This window comes from Rhamphochromis longiceps, linkage group LG22, assembly GCF_057381845.1.
Source record: "Rhamphochromis longiceps isolate RC_006_pf linkage group LG22, R_longiceps_female_GT1.1, whole genome shotgun sequence".
NCBI lineage: Eukaryota > Metazoa > Chordata > Actinopteri > Cichliformes > Cichlidae > Rhamphochromis > Rhamphochromis longiceps.
This window is the reverse complement of record NC_140577.1, coordinates 36,312,590-36,331,653: the sequence shown is the minus strand read 5'-3', so window position 1 is coordinate 36,331,653 and position 19,064 is coordinate 36,312,590. Positions and strand designations below refer to the sequence as shown.

Below are 19,064 nucleotides of genomic sequence, written 5' to 3'. Positions count from 1 at the left end.
TCATCATCATTATTCATCTATGTATTACTTTTATGTATTAGTCATCTATTTGTTGTAATCATCTATCCTTGCAGTTGTTTATTACACAAAATAAATTATATTATCACACTTCTGGCCACATAGCGCTGATATTCACTGCACATGCCCATATTAACTTTTTCCAGCCAGGTGTTTTCCTTTTCCCATTCTTCCCTTTCTCTGAGGGGAACAAACATTGCTGCTCTAACGCTGGGCTCACACTGTGCGGTTTTAGGCCCATTTTGAGCCGATTTTTGAGTGATCTTCATCGTGCGTCGTGTAGTATACGTGGGGTAAAGAGAAGTGATTAACACCTCACGACCAGCTCCCGATCATCAATCGCTCGTGAGGGTCTCACCACAGCCGCTCACACTGCTCACGCGCAAACACGTAAACGTTGGTGTAAAAGATGGAGCAGCACGGCTGTGCAGCGTGTGATCTGGACACAAGCAATGGAGGCACACAACCGTGAAAATAGTTGGATCGACACTGCTGCTCAGTCACAGCTGCCCGATCAATGTTTTTCATTAGCAATTTAGCAAAGTTGATGGTGGTGGTGTGTCTGTGTGAGTGAAAGACAGAGAGCGCGACAGATTTTCTGTTATAACCTTCATGTTATGGAGGCACAGTGTGAGCACTCAGGTCGCATCAGAGCATCGGGCGGTATAGTGTGAGACCTGCATCGTGACCTATGAACTTCTAACCCCTGCGAGTCAATCGTGCAGTTTGAGCAGGAGCTGAATAACGCGACTGAAAAAATCGCACAGTGTTTGCCCAGCTTTAGGTGTACTGTCGTCCGAGACTTGCACCGCAGTGTCGGCGTTTGTTTCCCTGTTGGCCATGCTTCTTGTTGTGGTCATCTGTTGTCTTCTGGTATTTTCTCCGTAAGCGACCTTTCCTCGACCAATGAGATGAGCGGTAATCTGAATTGTCATACTCGTAAGTGTGCTGTCAGCTCATTGGTCACAAAGCAGGAGAGGGGCTGGGAATTATGTTTTCAAACAAAGCGTTAATGGACTACTTGCACTAACACTTCCGCGTTCTATGTAGTCCTGCCCCAGTGCTTCCGGTGCGGTTAAACCATGGCGACGTTCTACACTCGCTGCCTACAAGAGCTCCCAAAATTGAACATCACCGATGTTCATCGGATTTGCAGAGTGACGACTACCCCCGCCAGCAAATTAGATAAAGGATTTAAGTTATATGCTGCATCATATATACACAACTACGAAGGTAAGAAAACGTAAATTAACCGACAAAGAAACGCTAGCTAACGTCAAATGCAAACACTACGTTACTCCGCTATGTCCTTCATTTGATGTCAGTTCTCTACATTACATGTTTTCTTAAACGGTGTTTTATGTCGTCCTAAACTATAGTTGAGGTTTTCTTAACTAATGTCACTTTTGTAGTTAGACACTGTTATAATGGCGTTAGGTAGTTGGCTAACTATGGAGGTAGTTAACTACCTAATGCTACTCTTGCTAAGTGTAAAATATATATGTTTAAGACATGCTGAAATGAGTAATACAGAAATAATGCTAATGGTACTTGTATCTTTATTCAGTGTCCAATAAAGACAGGTTGTCAGGGGAGGTCGGTGTGAGAGCCCTGTGCTACAGGTCGATGAGGAAGAGTGAGGCACCACACAGACTAAGTGTAGGCAGGAAGCTGTGTAAAGTTGTTAATCCCCGTTCAGTGGGGTTCAGTTCATTTAAGCATTAGTTAAGTTCATTCCTAAAGGCCCATCAACTTGAATGTTTTCCTTGTCTCCCTGCTTTATCACTCCTAATTTGACTAGTCAGATAGTTAAATCAACGTGTGTTTGGGTGATCAGAAACATTTGACAACAAGTTAATACTGCAAATATACACAATCTAAGTTATTACAGTTATCAAGCATGGTTAAGTTGTTTTAATAGGGAGAGAAGGAAACACTAAGCATTCAGGAGGGTACGTAACCATAACACTGAACTATGTTCCTGTTCAGCTCTTCCATGAAGATGTTACATTTTTAATTTTCGTTCTTTCTTCTTAGATTAAGCTTCTGGATTCATCGCCGGTGATACTGACACATAGCCAGTGCTCCTGTGTGGCAGGCGCTGTTATGTGCAATCACACAGTGGCATTGCTCTTCCAAACAGCACACTACTCACAACTCAGAGTGCCGGTTGTCCCCCCTGTGCATAGCTGCACGGAATCTGAACAGCAATGGCACAAGCCACGGACAGTGGTAATTTAAATGAGGTTAAAGTTTTTGAATTAGTCCATGTTTACATATGAACAGCAACACCATCCATAGTAAATGTGTCTTCTGTTAGGGTGTGAGGCCAGGACCCATCAACTCCATGATCTTCACTAAGCCAGTACCAAATAGGATGGCCCAGACTGGAGTACGGTAATTACATTTGTAAAATTTGGTTTCACGTGTTACAAATGTATGTTGCTATTTTTTTCATACATACATGTGTCAGAATAGGTATTAATTTACATACAACATTACACTTTCTGAAGACGGCTAACTCAGTCATGTACATCCCAGTCTCTAACTTATGCACCACTGTTTTACACCTTTTAGTTTTTAGTTTAGTTGTTGTTCAGTATAACAACCTTCTCCCTTACATTATTGTCATTGATGTTTTCTTTAGGAGTGGCTTCTACAGAGGCATGGTGGGTCCGTTACCAGATCCCTGCTTGTTCAGAATAACGGAGGCATATGCAAAATTTAATATTGAGGACAGGCCACTTGTGACCACAATGAACATGAGACCTGACAAGCCCCTTGTGGAAAGTGCCTTTGGGCTGGTGCAGGAGGGCAGTGTTCTGTCATATCAGCAGCCGGTTTTGACAACCTGGTACATCACACTACACCGCGATGCACCACCAACACCGCACTTGCCTCTGGAGGGGTATGACATCTTGCCATCAGATTGTGTGTTTGTGTGCTCAGAAGAAGAGCTTCTGCATCTGAAAAGCTTGTCTGTAACTCTGGAAATGGCTCACAAAATAGAGGAAGCTACACGTGAGCAAAGCTCTTCGTCTGAGTGGCATCAGCTCCGAAGGCCCAGAGTGACTGCCTCTAGGTTTCGGGAGGTGTGTCACGTCAGAGGCCAGAGCTCGGCCGAGTCACTAGCAGAGCGTATATTGAAGGGAACAAGGCAGACAGCAGACATGAGGAGAGGAACTGAGATGGAGCCTGCAATAGCAGCAGAGTATAGTAGGCTAATGAATGTTAACTACTCACCCTGTGGTCTGGTCATTCACCCCATTGCTTGCTGCATCTCCTGATGGTGTTGTTTTTGACCCCAATGAATACCCCCAGTTTGGCTTCGTCGAATTCAAATGTCCCAATGTACAAAACTTTATTGACTGCAAATATGTGCAGATGGAATGTGGTACCCCTAAACTAAAAAAGAGCCACGCATATTACTGGCAGGTGCAAGGACAACTGCTCATCAGTGGGATGCAGTGGTGTGACTTTGTTGTGTGGGCACAAGAGGACTACCTAGTGCAAAGAATATACATGGATACAGATGTGCACAATGCAATCAGAGAAAAGGCAGACTATTTCTTTTTTTACATATATATGCCAAGATACCTTTGTTTGAAAAAATGAACAGTGAAAACAGCAAAAAGAAAAACAGATCCTTCAGGCTGGAACAAAATAACTGATGTTTTATTTTCAATATATTTCATGAATTCTTTTGTTGTTACATGTTACTTTTATGTGACATCAATAAACTGTTATTTAAGCAATGGCATCAATTTAATTTTTAAAAACACACATTAAAACATTGAATTTGTGCAGAACGTATTTACATGGTAAGTATTTAAAACTCCATGCCTAGCATACTGATATACATTTAGACAATAACTGAACTGTAGAAAATGACAAATGGTATTTTTGATGTTACAAAAGTTCAATGTCACTTATGGTTTTAAAACGATTTAGTGATTTACTTTATAATTTTGATAAATAGTTTTGTTGAATCTGAATAGTAATAATAGTAGTATAATTAAACAGTATTATTAACATTAAACATTTGCAATGAATTTGAATTATCAATAACTGAAACTCAACTATCAGCACTCAAGTACCAGTTCTGTAATCAAGTATTGTCAGCTGAGAAGGAAGAAATTCAACTGTAGTGGCCTCAGCTGCAGGTCATTTTCCATAAGTTACTTGTACTGGCACTGGTGTCTTGGGAAAAATCCATCTTGTCTCACTTAACCCATTTTTTAACTAATGCTGTGTTCTGGTAATTTGACAGCATACATGCCACTGCAAACAGTTGGTTGATATTATAAACATGTGACATGGTAATGATGCTATCAAAAAGTTTGTTCTGTTTGATCCTCCTAATGACTCGCTCCACATGTACCCTGAGTCTGGCTATGGCCTGCGTCTCCTTAACCTGGTATGCTGGCATCTGCTTCTGCTTAGATAGAAAAGGTGGGCAGTACACTTTGCATTTACAACAATCAGTGATTAGGAAGCCCTTATCTACCATCACTGCCATGTCTTCAGTCAACTTCTCAGCAATGCCTGATTGTTTGAATAGTTCCTTGTCACTAACCGAACCAGCATACAGATTAGAGATGAATGTCACTGGACCATGTGGAGCTATGCCAACCAGGGCTTTCATCGTACAGTGGGATTTGTACAAAGAGTACATTTCACTTTGGAGAAGTGGTGAGGATGGTGTCTGACACCTCAGCTCTGTACAGTCAAGGATCATCTGGGTGTCTGAGAAATCTTTGAATTCCTCAGGGAGGTAAGCTTGCACTTCTTCACGTGTAAGCCAGATGCACTGAGACCCCAGTGCAGTGGCAAGAAAATTTGTCCATGTTGCAATAATGCGGCTCACTGTGGACTGGTGTATGTTAAATCGGTGTGCCAGGTCCCTCTCCTTCAAACCAACTGACAGGAAAACCAGGAAAAGAAAAAACTCATCAATTGGCTGTAGCAGCTGCCTCTGGAAGGTGAAAACAAAAGGGAAAATGTTACTCCTTAAGCTATGAACTAGTAAAATTATTCTTTTCTTGGCTAAATGTTTTGTAATGGTTAGGCATACCATACTGTACCATGGGGTAAACAATGAGGTGCTGTAGTGCACAGGTGTATGTATGTAAAGGATACTGAGTCTAGCATACATACACCTGTGTATGTATGCTACTGTACATAATGTAATGTTATTGTACATAAATACAATAACATTACACCTCTAGTTCTAACTACCAACAAACCCATAACCTACTGTTGATGTGCGTGCAGGTGTCAACACTTCTTCGTTCCGATTGGCAGCTGACTTGGCTCTTGAAACCCGGATCATTTTATAGATGCAAGGCTCAATCAAAACCCAGAATGCCATCAAATGATCATAGCTTGGAAATCTATTCACGAGAGAGCCATACATCGTGTCAATCATTAATTAACATTACACACTGACATAAAAATAATGTGAACTGTGACAAATATGCTAATGAAATGCTGTATAAAATAGTCTGATTAAGAGTATTTGGTGTTGTATTTTACCTGTAGCATTAGGATATCGTTTAAATACTAAAGCATCTACATAAAACATACAATCAGCAGAGAAAAAGTAAATATCTATTTTGTTTTCATTAAGACTGGAAAAACTTTCTAAATTTAACTGATGGTGACCTTGGTATATTTTAAACAGTTAGCTTGAATAGAACTTAGATGTACCTGGTATAGAATCGGATGTCAGTGTCGGAGCCAGCAAAACGCTGTAACCCAAATTCTCGCTGGACACGTAACTCCTGTATTTCCTTCCTCAGAGTCTCCACGTCTTCGGACAGGTCTTCTGCAGCTGATGCTGATATGTCCAATGCAGACGGCTCAGGGACTGAGCAGTAGTCATGATCTCTTGTAAGACTGTGCTCTTCTTGATCGTCAGGAGGAACTAGTTCAGGGCGTCGCTCCGTTCTCTCCCAAACACTACGCCGCGGTGGTTCAACTTTATAGCCATTCCACTCAAAAAGTGTCTACAATACTTTTCCTGGTGTCCTTCGAAAGCTCTTTGGACTTGGCCATGGCGGAGTTTGGAGTCTGACTGTTTGAGGCTGTGGACAGGTGTCTTTTATACAGATGATGAGTTCAAACAGGTGCCATTCATACAGGTAACGAGTGGGGGACAGAAAAGCTTCTTACAGAAGACGTTACAGGTCTGTGAGAGCCAGAGATTTTCCTTGTTTGAGGTGACCAAATACTTATTTTCCACCCTGATTTACGAATAAATTCTTTACAAATCCTACCATGTGAATTCATGGATTTTTTTTTCACATTCTGTCTCTCACAGTTGAAGTGTACCTCTGGTGCAAATTACTGACCTCTGTCATCATTTTAAGTGGGGGAACTTGCACAATCGGTGGCTGACTAAATACTTTTTTGCCCCACTGTACACACACATTTGGAAAGTTAAAACAAAGAAACATCACTACATGTGTTTGGGGAAGCTGGAAAGATAGAAATGCAGGAAAAACTAATATCTTACTACTGACAGACTGGAAAGTTTTATCACTCATGGGAAGATTCCCCTCCATTAAAGCATGGTCCTGCCTTAAATGAGTTAAAGGATTCACTCACCTGTCTCACGTGCACTCAGGTGTTCCGGTCACTTCCAGGGTCACAGGTGTATGAAGTCCCCAGGTATGCAGAGCGCATCTACAAACGTTTGTAAAAGAATGAGTCGCTCTCACAAGCTCAGTGAATTCCAGCGTGGGATTGTGATAGGATGCCACCTGTGCACCAGTCCAGTTGTGACATTTCCACACTAAATATTCCACAGTGAACAATTATAAAAAAAAGTGGAGCTGATTAGAAACAACAGCCACACAGGGCCAGGCCATGTGAAATCACAGAGGAGGGTCGGTGGATGCTGAGGTTTCCAGCTTTCTGCAGAGTCACCACAGACCTCCAAACTTCATCAGAACAGAGAGTTTGATGGGGTGGGCTTCCATGGCCGAGCAGCTGCATCCATGCCTTACATCACTAAGAGCCAGTGTGTTCTCTTGAGTAATGACTCACATGTCTCCATTTGGCCAGAAGAACACTACTTCCTGTGCACAAAGCATGAAGACATGGATGAGTGAGTTTGCTGTAGAAGAACCCAGCAGAGCCCTGACCTCCCTGCCAGAGACAGAATGTGACTGTCTGGTGCCCACTGATCATTTCCACTGATTAGTGCTGATTAATGGGCGCGGTGACCTGTGGCCTCGCAAAAGACTTTCATTCAGTTTCATATGATGGATTATGCAGAAAAATGTCTGTTGCTTTATTACACATTCAGGTTTTTAAAAAGTAACTAGTTAATAAAGTAACTAATTACCTTTGAAAATAAGGAATCGGTAAAATAATGGGATTACTTTCTTGGAGAATTAATCAGTAACTAATTACTATTTTCAAGTAACCTGACCCACCGTGTTGATGACCCAGGTCTTCTGTGTTTCTCCCTCTCATGTTTAATCCCACACATATGTAACCATATCACGTGTTTGGTCTCTGAACGTGTTTTGTTACAGACGAGGCTTGTTGTACTTTTTCCTCCCTTTTTCTTTTTTCCTTCTTTTAATCAGTCTCACGTCTCTTTTCTTGCTGCTAATCAAATAGAATAGAAATACATGTGAAAAGAAACAGGAACAGAAGCTTATAGAGAGTTTATAGGATTCCCAAACAAACGATTGTGCCTGGTAAAGCCAGAGAGGGCAAGTTGTTTTACAGAAAAGATTAAAGACATTGTTTTAAATTCTCCCATATACAGAGCAGACCAGTGTGACCCCGTCACTTCTTCCCACTGGACTTATTAATAATCTGGTCGAGCAGAACTGTATAATGGATACAACCTCATAAAAGAGTATTTGTTCCACTGTGATTCTAACTTTTTGCTTGTCCTCTTTCAAACAGGTGCCGTCAGAAACGAATGGTTCAAACTTCAGAGGGGAAAGAGACTGAAGGAGATAAAGGAAGTGAAGGGGCTTTTGAGTAACAGCTCATCTTTTATTTGGCAACACTTCAAATGTCGCCCGTTTACCACGTCTAGACCAGACAGCTTTCAAAGCTTTTTTTTTTTACCCGACTATATAAAAGCTATTTATTGTAACAGCAGAAGACAGACATGTCTTTTAGTTTTCCTACCACAGACGCTCTGCTTCTCCTCTACGCTGCAGATGAGTTTGTCATACGCTCCGGCCCACCTCTCTTTCTCTTAGTGTAACCCTCTTCCAGGAGTCTGTTTGAAGCTGTGAAAAACTGCAGCAGCCTGATTCCATTTGATGGATAATTTGGAAAAAAACCTCTGCATGCGAGATCAGGGCTGAGGCGATGTTCGCTTATTGAAGGCTGGGCTTAAGAGAATGTGCTGCTCGCTTTCTGCTACCCTTTAAATGTGATAGTCAGCTTGTTAAGATCCTTTATGTACTCTAACTACAATCACTGCAGGCACCTCTGATTTATTTTTAACAAAGCTGGTATGAAAAGATGTGGTGAAGAGTTCTGTACTTCAAATATTTGACATCTCCAGGTGTAAACTGACCGAATTACAATATAAAGTGCTTTGGGATTTGGTGCTGTATAAATAAAATATTGTAGTACAATACAAAATCAGGTTCCTCAAGTTCTCTTCTGGACTATGCATGCAGTCCCTTAACATTTATGCACTGGATATTCAGCATGCACTTGAAAGAGTCCATTCAGATGTCACATATTTGTAGCACAGTTTGTCCCTCCTAAGGTGTGAATACAAAGATTATATCACACATGAGACGGAGCAAAAGGGCAAATTTGATTTTGTTAGCATTAAGATGAGAGCTCCTCCACAGCCTGGTTTAGACAATGGAATCAATCAATCTTTATTACAGGACCAGTCCAGACTGTAAGCATGTTCATCCTATTGTTCTATTAAAAAAAGACAAAATGGAAATAACAGCGAGGCCTAAATTGAAAATTAAATTGTTTACTGGTGTAGCTCAAGTTATTGTCAGCATGGAGTTGCTTTAATTGGAGATTTACTTAAGATTCCAGAGGTAGAACGTTTGGACATCGGGACAAAGCGTCTCTGTGTCAACAAGAGCCGGAAACATGTTGGAAAGAGGGAGATTTGGGCAGCTGTGGGGAGGAAGAGGAGGACACGGAGGGATGGACCGATCAGCTCTGCAGACTTTAGCCCAGCGTATTGTATTTGATGCTTTTGTCTCAGACTTCTACATCATCAGGTGACTTTTTTACCCTCAAAAAATGAAATTAATTGCATGACACATTTTTAAGGATGATCTGATATCGTCGTGTTGGTGTTGTTCCCAGACCATCATGAAAATGTTGTTCCAGGTTCAACATTGCAAGTGACCAATCACATTGTTGTGACGTTATTCTTTTGCCATTCATGCATTTATGAAATTCCAATGTTGCAAGGACAATATCAATTCTGCTTACTGTTTATTAAAGGGTTACAGTTAGGGTTAGGGTCAGGGTCCGTTGATCGGCGGACAGAGGCGGTTTCACGCAGCTTTAGAACAGTTTTTTGTTTTACGCCACTTTTTCCCGAAGTCGCAAAAGTATGACGTCACAACATTCTGATTGGTCACTTGCAATGTTGATCCTGGAACAACATTTAGTATGATGATCTGGGAACAACACCAACACGAGGATATCAGATCAACCCATTTTTAATGACTAAATTGCAAAAACATGGCTAATGTAGCAAATGTGATACAAATTAAAATTTGATACATTTTTATATATTTTGTGTAAAGGTTCAACAAACACCATTATAAAAAAAATAAAGATTTCTGGCAGTTACTTCAGGTTTTAAAGGGTTAGGGATGGCATCGGTGTGGTGATTCTGACAAACACACACACACAGCGATGGCTAACAACAGCACAGCAGAAGTTTCCTCTGAGACGCTGTTTGCTTTCTATCAGAATCAGAATACTTTATTGATCCCTGGGGGAAATTATTTTTTGTTACAGTGCTCCATTTTAAACCAACATTAAGACAAGACAGACAATACGCTAACTAAGAATAGTACAATATATACATATATATACATACATACATACATAAGTCACTTATAAATAAATATTTGGAAAAGAAACATGTGTAGCTGTAGCAGCAAACAGTGTGTTAAGTGGATGCGTTGTACAGGGAGATGGCCACAGGCAGGAATGATTTCCTGTGTCGTTCAGTGGTGCTTTTCGGTAATCTCAGTCTCTCACTGAACGAGCTCCTGTGACTGACCAGCATGTCATGGAGTGGGTGGGAGGTGTTATCCAACATTGTCTTTATCTTGGACAGCATCCGCCTCTCCGACACCACCTTGAGGGAGTCCAGCTCCATCCCCACAACATTGCTGGCCTTACGGATCAGTTTATTAAGTCTGTTGGCATCTGCGACCCTCAGCCTGCTCCCCCAGCATGCAACAGCATAGAGGATCGCACTGGCCACCACAGACTCATAGAAAATCCTCAGCATTTTCTGGCAGATGTTGAAGGACCTCAGTCGCCTCAAAAAATAGAGACAACTCTGGCCCTTCCTGTAAAGTGCTGTGGTGTTTTTAGCCCAGTCCAGTTTATTGTCAATGTGTACTCCAAGGTATTTATAGTCCTCCACAATGTCAACACTGACCCCCTGAATTGAAACAGGGGTCAAGTGTTTCCTGGTCTTCCTGAAGTCCACGATCAGTTCCTTGGTCTTTGCCACGTTGAGCTGCAGATGATTCTGCTCACACCACGTGACAAAGGAGTCGACCACAGCCCGGTACTCTGTCTCATCATCCCTGCTGATGCATCCAACCACCGCAGAGTCATCAGAAAACTTCTTCAGAAGTTTTCTGATGACTCTGCGGTGTCTATCAACAACAGACCCACAATATAGAAATGTTCATCAAGCTTTCCAACAATATTACCATTGCTCTTCATTTCAGTTGAGTCCAGTAATGGTGTGACTTGGATTTCTACTTTGTTCACAGCTATGACGGCCTTCTACTGTCAGTGAGTGTGTTCACGCAGCACCAGCACAGCAGCTTTCCTTTGGGGAAGGTTACTGTAAACTTACATGTATTTTAGTGCTCATGCAACAGAGCGGCCAAAGAAACGTCCATTCTTCTTTTTATTACAAGGTTTAAAGGCAACAGCAAAATAATAGCTGACATAATTACAAATTAGTGCATTTTTAAGAAGGATAAGAACATAGACTGACTTGGATCCACTGAGTTGAGCACTAGTACATTGTGTGAGAGCTGATGAATCACACAGTTCCTCAATGTAATCAGATGGAGAGGAGAGCCAATCCCAGTTTAGTTCCCCTGAGAGAATGAATTCAGTCACTGAAAGTGTGTAAGACATCACAAAGACAGGAGAAGGCTTCTTTGTAGCTGACTGCACCCAGTGACAGCAACGAGCGCAGACTGTCTTCCTTTTGTTAGCAATCGTCACAAAGAGCTACAAAATTTTCACTTAAACCAGTTTTACCAGCAAACAGACTGTAACCATCAGTCACAGTCAAAGTGTACGTCAGTGACTTTTTAGCCAAGATAAAACTTTATGTCTGTGCTAGTTGTGACAACTCAAAGCTTTATGAAGACTTTTCAAAGAAGACTTTCAATAATAACGTACACACAGGCCAGTATGTGTGCTGCTGCCATAACAACATTTCTGAGATTGTACATCAGAGTTTGGTGTTGGTGGAGAGGCTGGAACAGGACAAATTAATTCTGTATAGGCGTGCTTTTACATACGTAAGTTGAGTGACTGTAATTGATTGATCGGTTGTAATCTGTGTGTCACATGGGCACACAACAAATGTGTTGGAGCCAGAATTCTGGCTGGCTTGTAGGGCATCATAATATGACTCAATGACATGCAGGCTGATTTATACAGACCTGTCATAAACATCAGAGTCCCTTCATTTCAGTGGCAGAGAAAAGGACATTAAAGAAACTGATGGACATTATGGACAATGCTGGGCATCCTCTGCACACGGCCATTAACAACCAGAAGAGTCTGTTCAGTGACAGGTTGCTTCTCCCAAAGACAAGAACTAACAGACTTAAAAACTCCTTTGTCCCACACGCCATCAAACTGTTTAACTCCTCTCTGGAGGGGAGAGGGAGGGGAGACAGGAGGACAAAGGAGGGGGGAACAACTAAGCTGTAGTGCCTCTTCACCTCACTGTACAATACCTTGTGCAATACTTTTGTAAATAGTCAACAGTGCAATAGACTCAATACTTGAAATGTGCAATTCACTTGTATTTTTATTTTTTATTCCTATTTATTCTATTTATCCCCTTTGTATATTTTATTTATATTTGTCTCTGTATTTATATATGTGTGTGTGTGTGTGTGTGTGTGTGTGTGTGTGTGTGTGTCTGTGTGTGTGTGTGTGTGTGTGTGTGTGTGTGTGTGTGTGTGTGTGTGTGTGTGTGTGTGTGTGTGTGTGTGTGTGTGTGTATATAACAATTCTGTAACTGTAACTTCGGTCGTTGCTGTGCTTTTTTTGGAAGTCGAATTTCCCAGAGGAACCCACCCGAGGGATTAATAAAGTTCTATCTTATCTTATCTTATCTTATTTCTTTGTAAGTGAGAAAACTTCAGCAGGAGCTCAAATAGTTCTTCCTCCAGCTGTACCCACTCACCCACTCGGGTGTGGACAGGGGCAGACAGGGCAGCACTAAACCTCCTGTGGTCACCAATGAACTAACTGTACGGGATTAAATTAGACCTGATGAAGTTTAATGTAACTGTTCTACAACCCAGTAACACAGTTCACTGTTGGCTTCTTGAAATAAACCAGATGAACCAAAGCTTATCCCAGTTTAGGTTTTGGTGTAGTTTTGCCTCAGCTTGATTTCTTTTTCACCAGCAGCCTAAGTAAGCGGCTCACTTTTTGTCACACTTTAGTTTTCACTCCTGTGTCTGCTTTTGGGTCCACACCACAAACACACCGGCTGCTCAGCGTGGCAACTAAACTATTTCCATCTATTATACACACATGTTCAAATACACAAAACAAACACACCTCTGAAATTAAAAAGTTTTATCCTAATATTATATATTGAGCTGTGTCCTCAGTTTCTAATATTATTGTATTTTTTTTCTTCCAGCAGCAGCATTTAAAGTCTGATAGGGAGCAAAGCTGCACTCAGCCTTGAGACATGGGCTGCTGAGTCTTCTGGATGTGTGTTCATGGACTTACAGCGATATGCTCATTGTTATGTAAATTCACTGAGGGCTGGAAGAAGGATGCAGGGATCAGCAGCAACAGGTCCAGTCGGTTATTTTAACCATCCAGTATGAGCGCAGTGGTGTCGTGGAAGAGCAACAGAAGACACTACAAATAATAAAGTATCGCCACGGTGACTGGTGGAGCAGAACTATGTTTTCTACCTCAGCACCAGGATCCTGAGCTTCTCTGATGACGGGGTGTGACTGTGGCTTCTGGGGAGTGTCTGGAATGGGTACCATCTCTTTGCGGTGCTCCACAAAGGCCTGACGATGGGAAGAGAGGGGACAAGTCAAAGATTCAAATCAGCCATTGGCTGACACGAGAGGACGAAAAGGAGAAAGAAAAGGCGGATGGGAGGTGGGTGAAGACAGAGGGTGCATGGGAATGGCTCATTCTCTCCTCCGCCGCCCAGCAGCTCTGGCATATCACCAATGTTATGGCGGTAATTGATTCTCTCTGTGCCATTAGTCTCTGAGACAAAGATGCGCCAATGAGAGGGGGTGCTGTCACTTAGAGGCTGGCGCGGCGCCCAGCCACGCGCTTTTACCAGCACACAAACAGACCTACGCAAAGATATATTCATTTTACAGGCGCACACACATGCAGTCGTTTATACAGAGGCAAAATACTATTTGTATAATGTCAGCTGTCAGGGTCTGTTGAAGCAGGAGTATTGCTCATTTGCAAATAAGCCAATCATGAATCATATATAGCACAAACATGGTTAATGCAGAAGTGAGCACACGAGGAATCAAAGAAATACAAATGGCTGCTGATCATAATTGGCATTCTCATCCTACTCGTGATTCTGTGTCTGCTTTTGAGGTTACTGTGGTGGAGGCAGAACAACTCTAGTGCATTTCCTCACACACACTCGAATATAGAAAGTGAACTCCCCAGACAAAGAGCAGGGCTTCATCTCATTAAAGTTAACGAGACGCTTCTGTCCTCTGCCTGCAGACCAGCAGTAATCTGATACGGAGCCGTGCTGTGGGCTTCGGGCCTCGGAGCTGTCACAACCTGCACCGCAGCACTCATCGCCACCATCGCACTCATCACCCAGCCTGTGACTGATGTCACTGCTGCACCTTAATGCTGATCGCAGTCATAATACTAATTCTAAGTCTTCAACATTCACGTGTTACCTTATCATCTTTACCGTCGAGTGCTAAATATTGTACATCGTCACCATGGCAATTGTCTTTTGTCTCTGCTGTTCTCATCACCATAGTCACAGCAGCGTTACCTGCTTCACAGTGAGGCAGAGAGGGAGAACAAAAGCAGGTATAACCTGCTACACACACATGCAAGCAAACACGCATGCACTGAATGCCAATTAACCAAATGAGGGATAAGCTGGTGAAGACAATCGCCTCTCAGTCAGTTATAAGTTAATTACAGAACATATTAACGCACATGCTCAGATCATTCAGATCTGCGAGCCCCCAGGTGCTGCAAGCTGGCGGATGAGCGTTCTTCAATATATGTAAAAGCACGCCTGTAAATTGGTGGCAGCCTTCCATCACTCGAGTCAAACCAGCCCTGGCTGACTTTTTTCCTCTTGCCTTTAAGGCCCACGACTACTTGGATGCTCATTTGGAGTCTGTAATTAATTGGAAGCTCTATTTTTCCATCTATTTTTGTTTGGCTGTTGACCGACGTGTGGTCCTCTCACGCACTCATCTTCAGGTCGAAGTGGCTCCCTAATTAAGACTCCAGAGGATGGCTAATTGCTGTTGCGTGCCTCACGGCAAAGCAAGGGAACCTTCTCCCGGCGCTGCCCAGAAAGAGTGCCCGAGCACCGAATTAAAGGAGTTTATGTAAGCTTGCGGTGAAACTATTAAACACCAACCAACTTTTCCTTGTGAGGAGCTGCCACTTCATTTAATGGGCCTCATTAAAAGTGCACATCACAGAGATCCAAACCACTCTGTGCAACTTCACAAGACAATGGGATAATGGTTCCTCCTCCATGCTGTCAAAGCCTGATCCTAAATATTGAACAGTACTATTGCTCCAGCGGAAGGAACCAAAATGGGCTGCAGCATTCTTAAAAGGAAGTATTCACATCATTTGTCTTTTTTGACAAGGAGAAGAGAGAAGGGATAGATGGTGCCGAGCAGCTCTCTGTTGTTTATTAGAAGCATTTAAAAAAAAAAAACCCTGGAGTCGAATGAGAATAGATCCAATACAAAGCTGAAACACTGGTTTACTGCACTCCTTCAAACTTTAGATGAGTTTCTTCTGATGCGAAGAGATCAGATACATGTTGATACTGTTTACATGGATTTGATACAAATAACTGTAATCCACGACATTTTTGCATATATCAATGGCCCCATTTAAGGTGACATATAAGGATTTATAAAAAATGAGTGTGCTGTTATTTAGTGATCTCACTTCTCCTGGTTTTTGCCTGATTTGCTTTGGTTAGTCTTTTGTTACTTTGTTATTCTTACATGTTTCAGGTCATTAGCTACATTTTATTTTAATATCAGAGTAAATACAAAGTCCAGTTTGTAAATACTGGTTAATCTGTAACTGAGACCTTGAATTCTAATGATATGATAAGGACGATGTTTGGTCTTTAGTTTGATCTCTGGAGCTCAAGCACACCTGGGCTATGGAGCAGGATGATGATCTGAAACACACCAGTAAAGCCACCTCTGATTGGCTAAGGTCATCTTTGACATTAACACTGGTTTGATCTGAACCAAGAAAAGTGATAAGAAAGGAGGAAATAGGGCAAATATGTTTTCACAGCACTGTAGCTCCATATCAGGCAGTATCTACTTACGTGTTGAACTAAATATGCAACGACACATTTACATTCAGTCATTTATGACTGAAGCAGGTGGACGACAACAACCACCTGATCTGTGGCCAGAGAAAGGAAACTCACTGCAGTTATTACACGTCAGTGTTCGGCAGTGTGGAAGGCAGGATGTGGACCGGGATCAGAAACCAGGAGTGAATTCGAAACAAAGCTTGAATGCAGGTAATTAACAATACAGAGAAAAACAAATAATATGTAGAGCACAGAATCCAAAACATAGAAGACTGAATGCAGAACAAAGAAACACAACCATGAGGGCCAACTCAACAACGGACAAGGGGAGACTGGGACAAAACACAGGACAATGAGGGTGTGGGTACCAGTGGGAACACAGGTGGGGATAGTTAATAATGAGTCTTGGGAAAAGTAAACTGACTCAAGACAGAGAACATCACCCACCAAAATAAAACAGGAAGTGCAACAGCAGCACAGGGGAAGCATGACCAACTTGACACAAATCACAAAGAGAAGCAGAGACACGAAGGCTGTCAGACATGGGAGGTGGAAATAAACACAGACTCAAGGAATAAAACACAAACACAGAAGTAGATGTGACATTATAATATAAATATAATGAAACCAAGCAGCAAATGCTGCTATGAGAAAATATAAAACTCAGAATATAGAAGAGACTGTCAAAGTTCAAGACCCAGGGTCCATGACGTAACATCCATGAGTGGGAAATTAGGTGTTTTTGTTTTTTTAAGGGAATGTGGTCTCACTGTGTTAAGGATTTAAGAGTGAGTGTTTGCAGAGTATTAAAAAAAATTCGAAGTCCTAAAGTAGCACCCTGAACGCCCTGTAGTGTTACCCAAGCATTGCTATTCATTGATACAATGAAACTCACCAAACCAACAGGAATGAAAGTCATTTTCCACTGTTCCAGTCAAACATGCAATTTAACCTGGAAGCTGTATCAGGTTCCACAGCTTCCAGATTTATGTGTGAAACTGTGCAAGCACTGTTTGTTTCCCCCTGTGGTTACAATATCTTCCAAGGCCCCCACTTGGCCCCACAGCTTAGCAGTAGCCCTCATACTGTACATACTTCATAAATCCTTAAATAATAAAAGTGAAGTAAACTGGCTCCGCTAGTTTGCTGCATACATTACACATGTATCTGCCAATAGAAAACTCACCCACCTTGAGAAATTGGTCTTGTCAAACCAACTAAGGTCACTGCAGCAAACGTAATGTGTTAAATCAAGTCAAATATTGAAAATTAATTGGATTTTTCACAAAAAATCAAATATGAGTTGAAGAATAAGCCAATCACTGGGGTTGCTGTAGCTCACAAGGTAGAGCAAGTAAGGTTGGTGATTTGATCCCTGCTGCTCCGGTCTGCATGCCAAATATCCTTGGGCAAGATACCAACCCCAAGATGCTCTGTGTGTTGGGTGCTCAGGTAGAGTGCTTTATACCAGCGGTCTCCAACCTTTTTTGCGCCACGGACCGGTTTATGCCCGACAATATTTTCACGGACCGGCCTTTAAGGTGTCGCGGATAAATACAACAAAATAAAACTAGTACCGGTACCGAAAAAAAGAAAATTTATTCATAACACACGTGAAAAGACCCAGGAAAACCAAGTTAACGATAAAAACGATAACAAAATAACGCTGAAAACTGATAAAAACCCTGAAAACCAGACATTTCACACCTGAGCCTCAACTCTTGTGGCCCGGTACCAAACGACTCACGGACCGGTACCGGTCCGAGGCCCGGGGGTTGGGGACCGCTGCTTTATACCAGTCCAGTTTGACACTTTGATACTTTCCCCTTGTAATCTACCTTTGAGCAGGCTCTGAATGAATCAACGAGTGTAGATGCTTCAAGAGGAAGGACAGTATAAAACACAGCAGCACTTAAGTGTAATTAAAACGTATATGTGGAAAGACCACGAGCACAATGGGTACCCTTGAAACACTCCTTCACTTCAAACACATAACTTGTGCTTCTCAGAAAAAAAAATAATAAAAAAAACTCAAAGGAAAAAAGGAGATGGTAGAAAAAAACAAAAGCAAATCAGGAAGAAGCTGGAAATGAGTGCAATTCATGCATAACTTCAAACACTCCGTCTTCAAAGTTGCATAACATTAAAAAAGCAAGCCCACTCCAAGCTCGAAACATCAAAAACCAGCCCGCATCGCTGGGACACTGCTGAGTCTGCTGGGCCATGCCCTCACTCTGAGGCACAGCATGCACCCACCCTCCTCTTCATCTTCATCCTTTGTCATTCCTTGCTATTGTCCTTCGGGTATTTGTTGATGCAACGCAATGCAGCTTTATGGGTAAGAGGAGGGCCAGGTGGTAGCACACATAATGACCCAAAGGCAGGCCAAGAGAATGTGGAGATCCTCTGAATTCATTCCACCAGGATGCCTTTTAGTCCACACACATACATATTTCTCTGTTTGTGCATGAGAGCCTGAAAAAGACCGACGACACAGCAGTTCCTGTTTGTCACTCATTGCCCGTTTAGATGTGCTCTTTTTAAACTGTCATTTAACAATAGTGATTAATGATTTTAAACAAGTGCTAAGATGATATGTATTGTGCGTGGCACACAGGATATTGTACACTCACTGTGCTATTTGAAATCTGATTGACGTTCCTAATCTTCACAGTGCTTTAGGGGAAGTAATGCACAGCTGAAAGTTGTTCAAAAGAGTTTATAGAACTGTCCCATGTCCTTTATCTTTCTATTGGCATTATTACAATCTTCATCCTCCATGTATGCATGTTTAGATGCCTTGGGAGCATCTGTATCCAGAGTTAGGTTCCCTAGGCTAGAAGCCCAAAAGCTACTTTGGATATGAGTGAGAAAGAGATAACTGAAACCATATCTGCTTGATTAATCAGGTCCATGTCAAGTGTTGAGGAACCAGGACACAGGTGAGATGTGGGCGGCTGGACCAAGAAGGCGTAAATGGATGAGAACAAGCACTCTTTGAATACTACCAAGAAGG

General features: G+C 42.0%; 2 protein-coding genes across 5 annotated transcripts; one reads left to right on the top strand and one right to left on the bottom strand.

The window, feature by feature from the left end:
• The first annotated feature begins 1,032 nt into the window (after positions 1-1,032).
• LOC146644448 (uncharacterized) lies at positions 1,033-3,456 on the top strand. 3 transcript variants are annotated; one of them, XM_085396752.1, is made up of 5 exons: positions 1,033-1,251; positions 1,586-1,677; positions 2,056-2,250; positions 2,339-2,415; positions 2,666-3,456. In XM_085396752.1, the coding sequence occupies exons 1-5, from the start codon at positions 1,101-1,103 to the stop codon at positions 3,303-3,305; spliced, it is 1,155 nt and encodes a 384-aa protein (XP_085252878.1). In that variant the 5' UTR covers positions 1,033-1,100; the 3' UTR covers positions 3,306-3,456. The 3 variants fall into 3 exon arrangements, with proteins under 3 accessions (XP_085252878.1, XP_085252876.1, XP_085252877.1); XM_085396750.1 differs by lacking the exon at positions 1,586-1,677 and having other exon boundaries at positions 2,162-2,250; positions 2,666-3,454; XM_085396751.1 differs by lacking the exon at positions 1,586-1,677 and having other exon boundaries at positions 1,092-1,251; positions 2,666-3,452.
• Positions 3,457-4,173: 717 nt separating this feature from the next.
• On the bottom strand, positions 4,174-6,015 carry LOC146644447 (uncharacterized). 2 transcript variants are annotated; one of them, XM_085396754.1, is made up of 3 exons: positions 5,728-6,015; positions 5,276-5,411; positions 4,174-4,993 (listed from the first exon to the last, which is right to left on the bottom strand). In XM_085396754.1, exons 2-3 carry the CDS (start codon positions 5,387-5,389, stop codon positions 4,241-4,243), a joined length of 867 nt encoding a protein of 288 aa, XP_085252880.1. In that variant the 5' UTR covers positions 5,390-5,411; positions 5,728-6,015; the 3' UTR covers positions 4,174-4,240. The 2 variants fall into 2 exon arrangements, with proteins under 2 accessions (XP_085252880.1, XP_085252879.1); XM_085396753.1 differs by lacking the exon at positions 5,728-6,015 and having other exon boundaries at positions 5,276-5,484.
• Between the last annotated feature and the right edge of the window lie 13,049 nt (positions 6,016-19,064).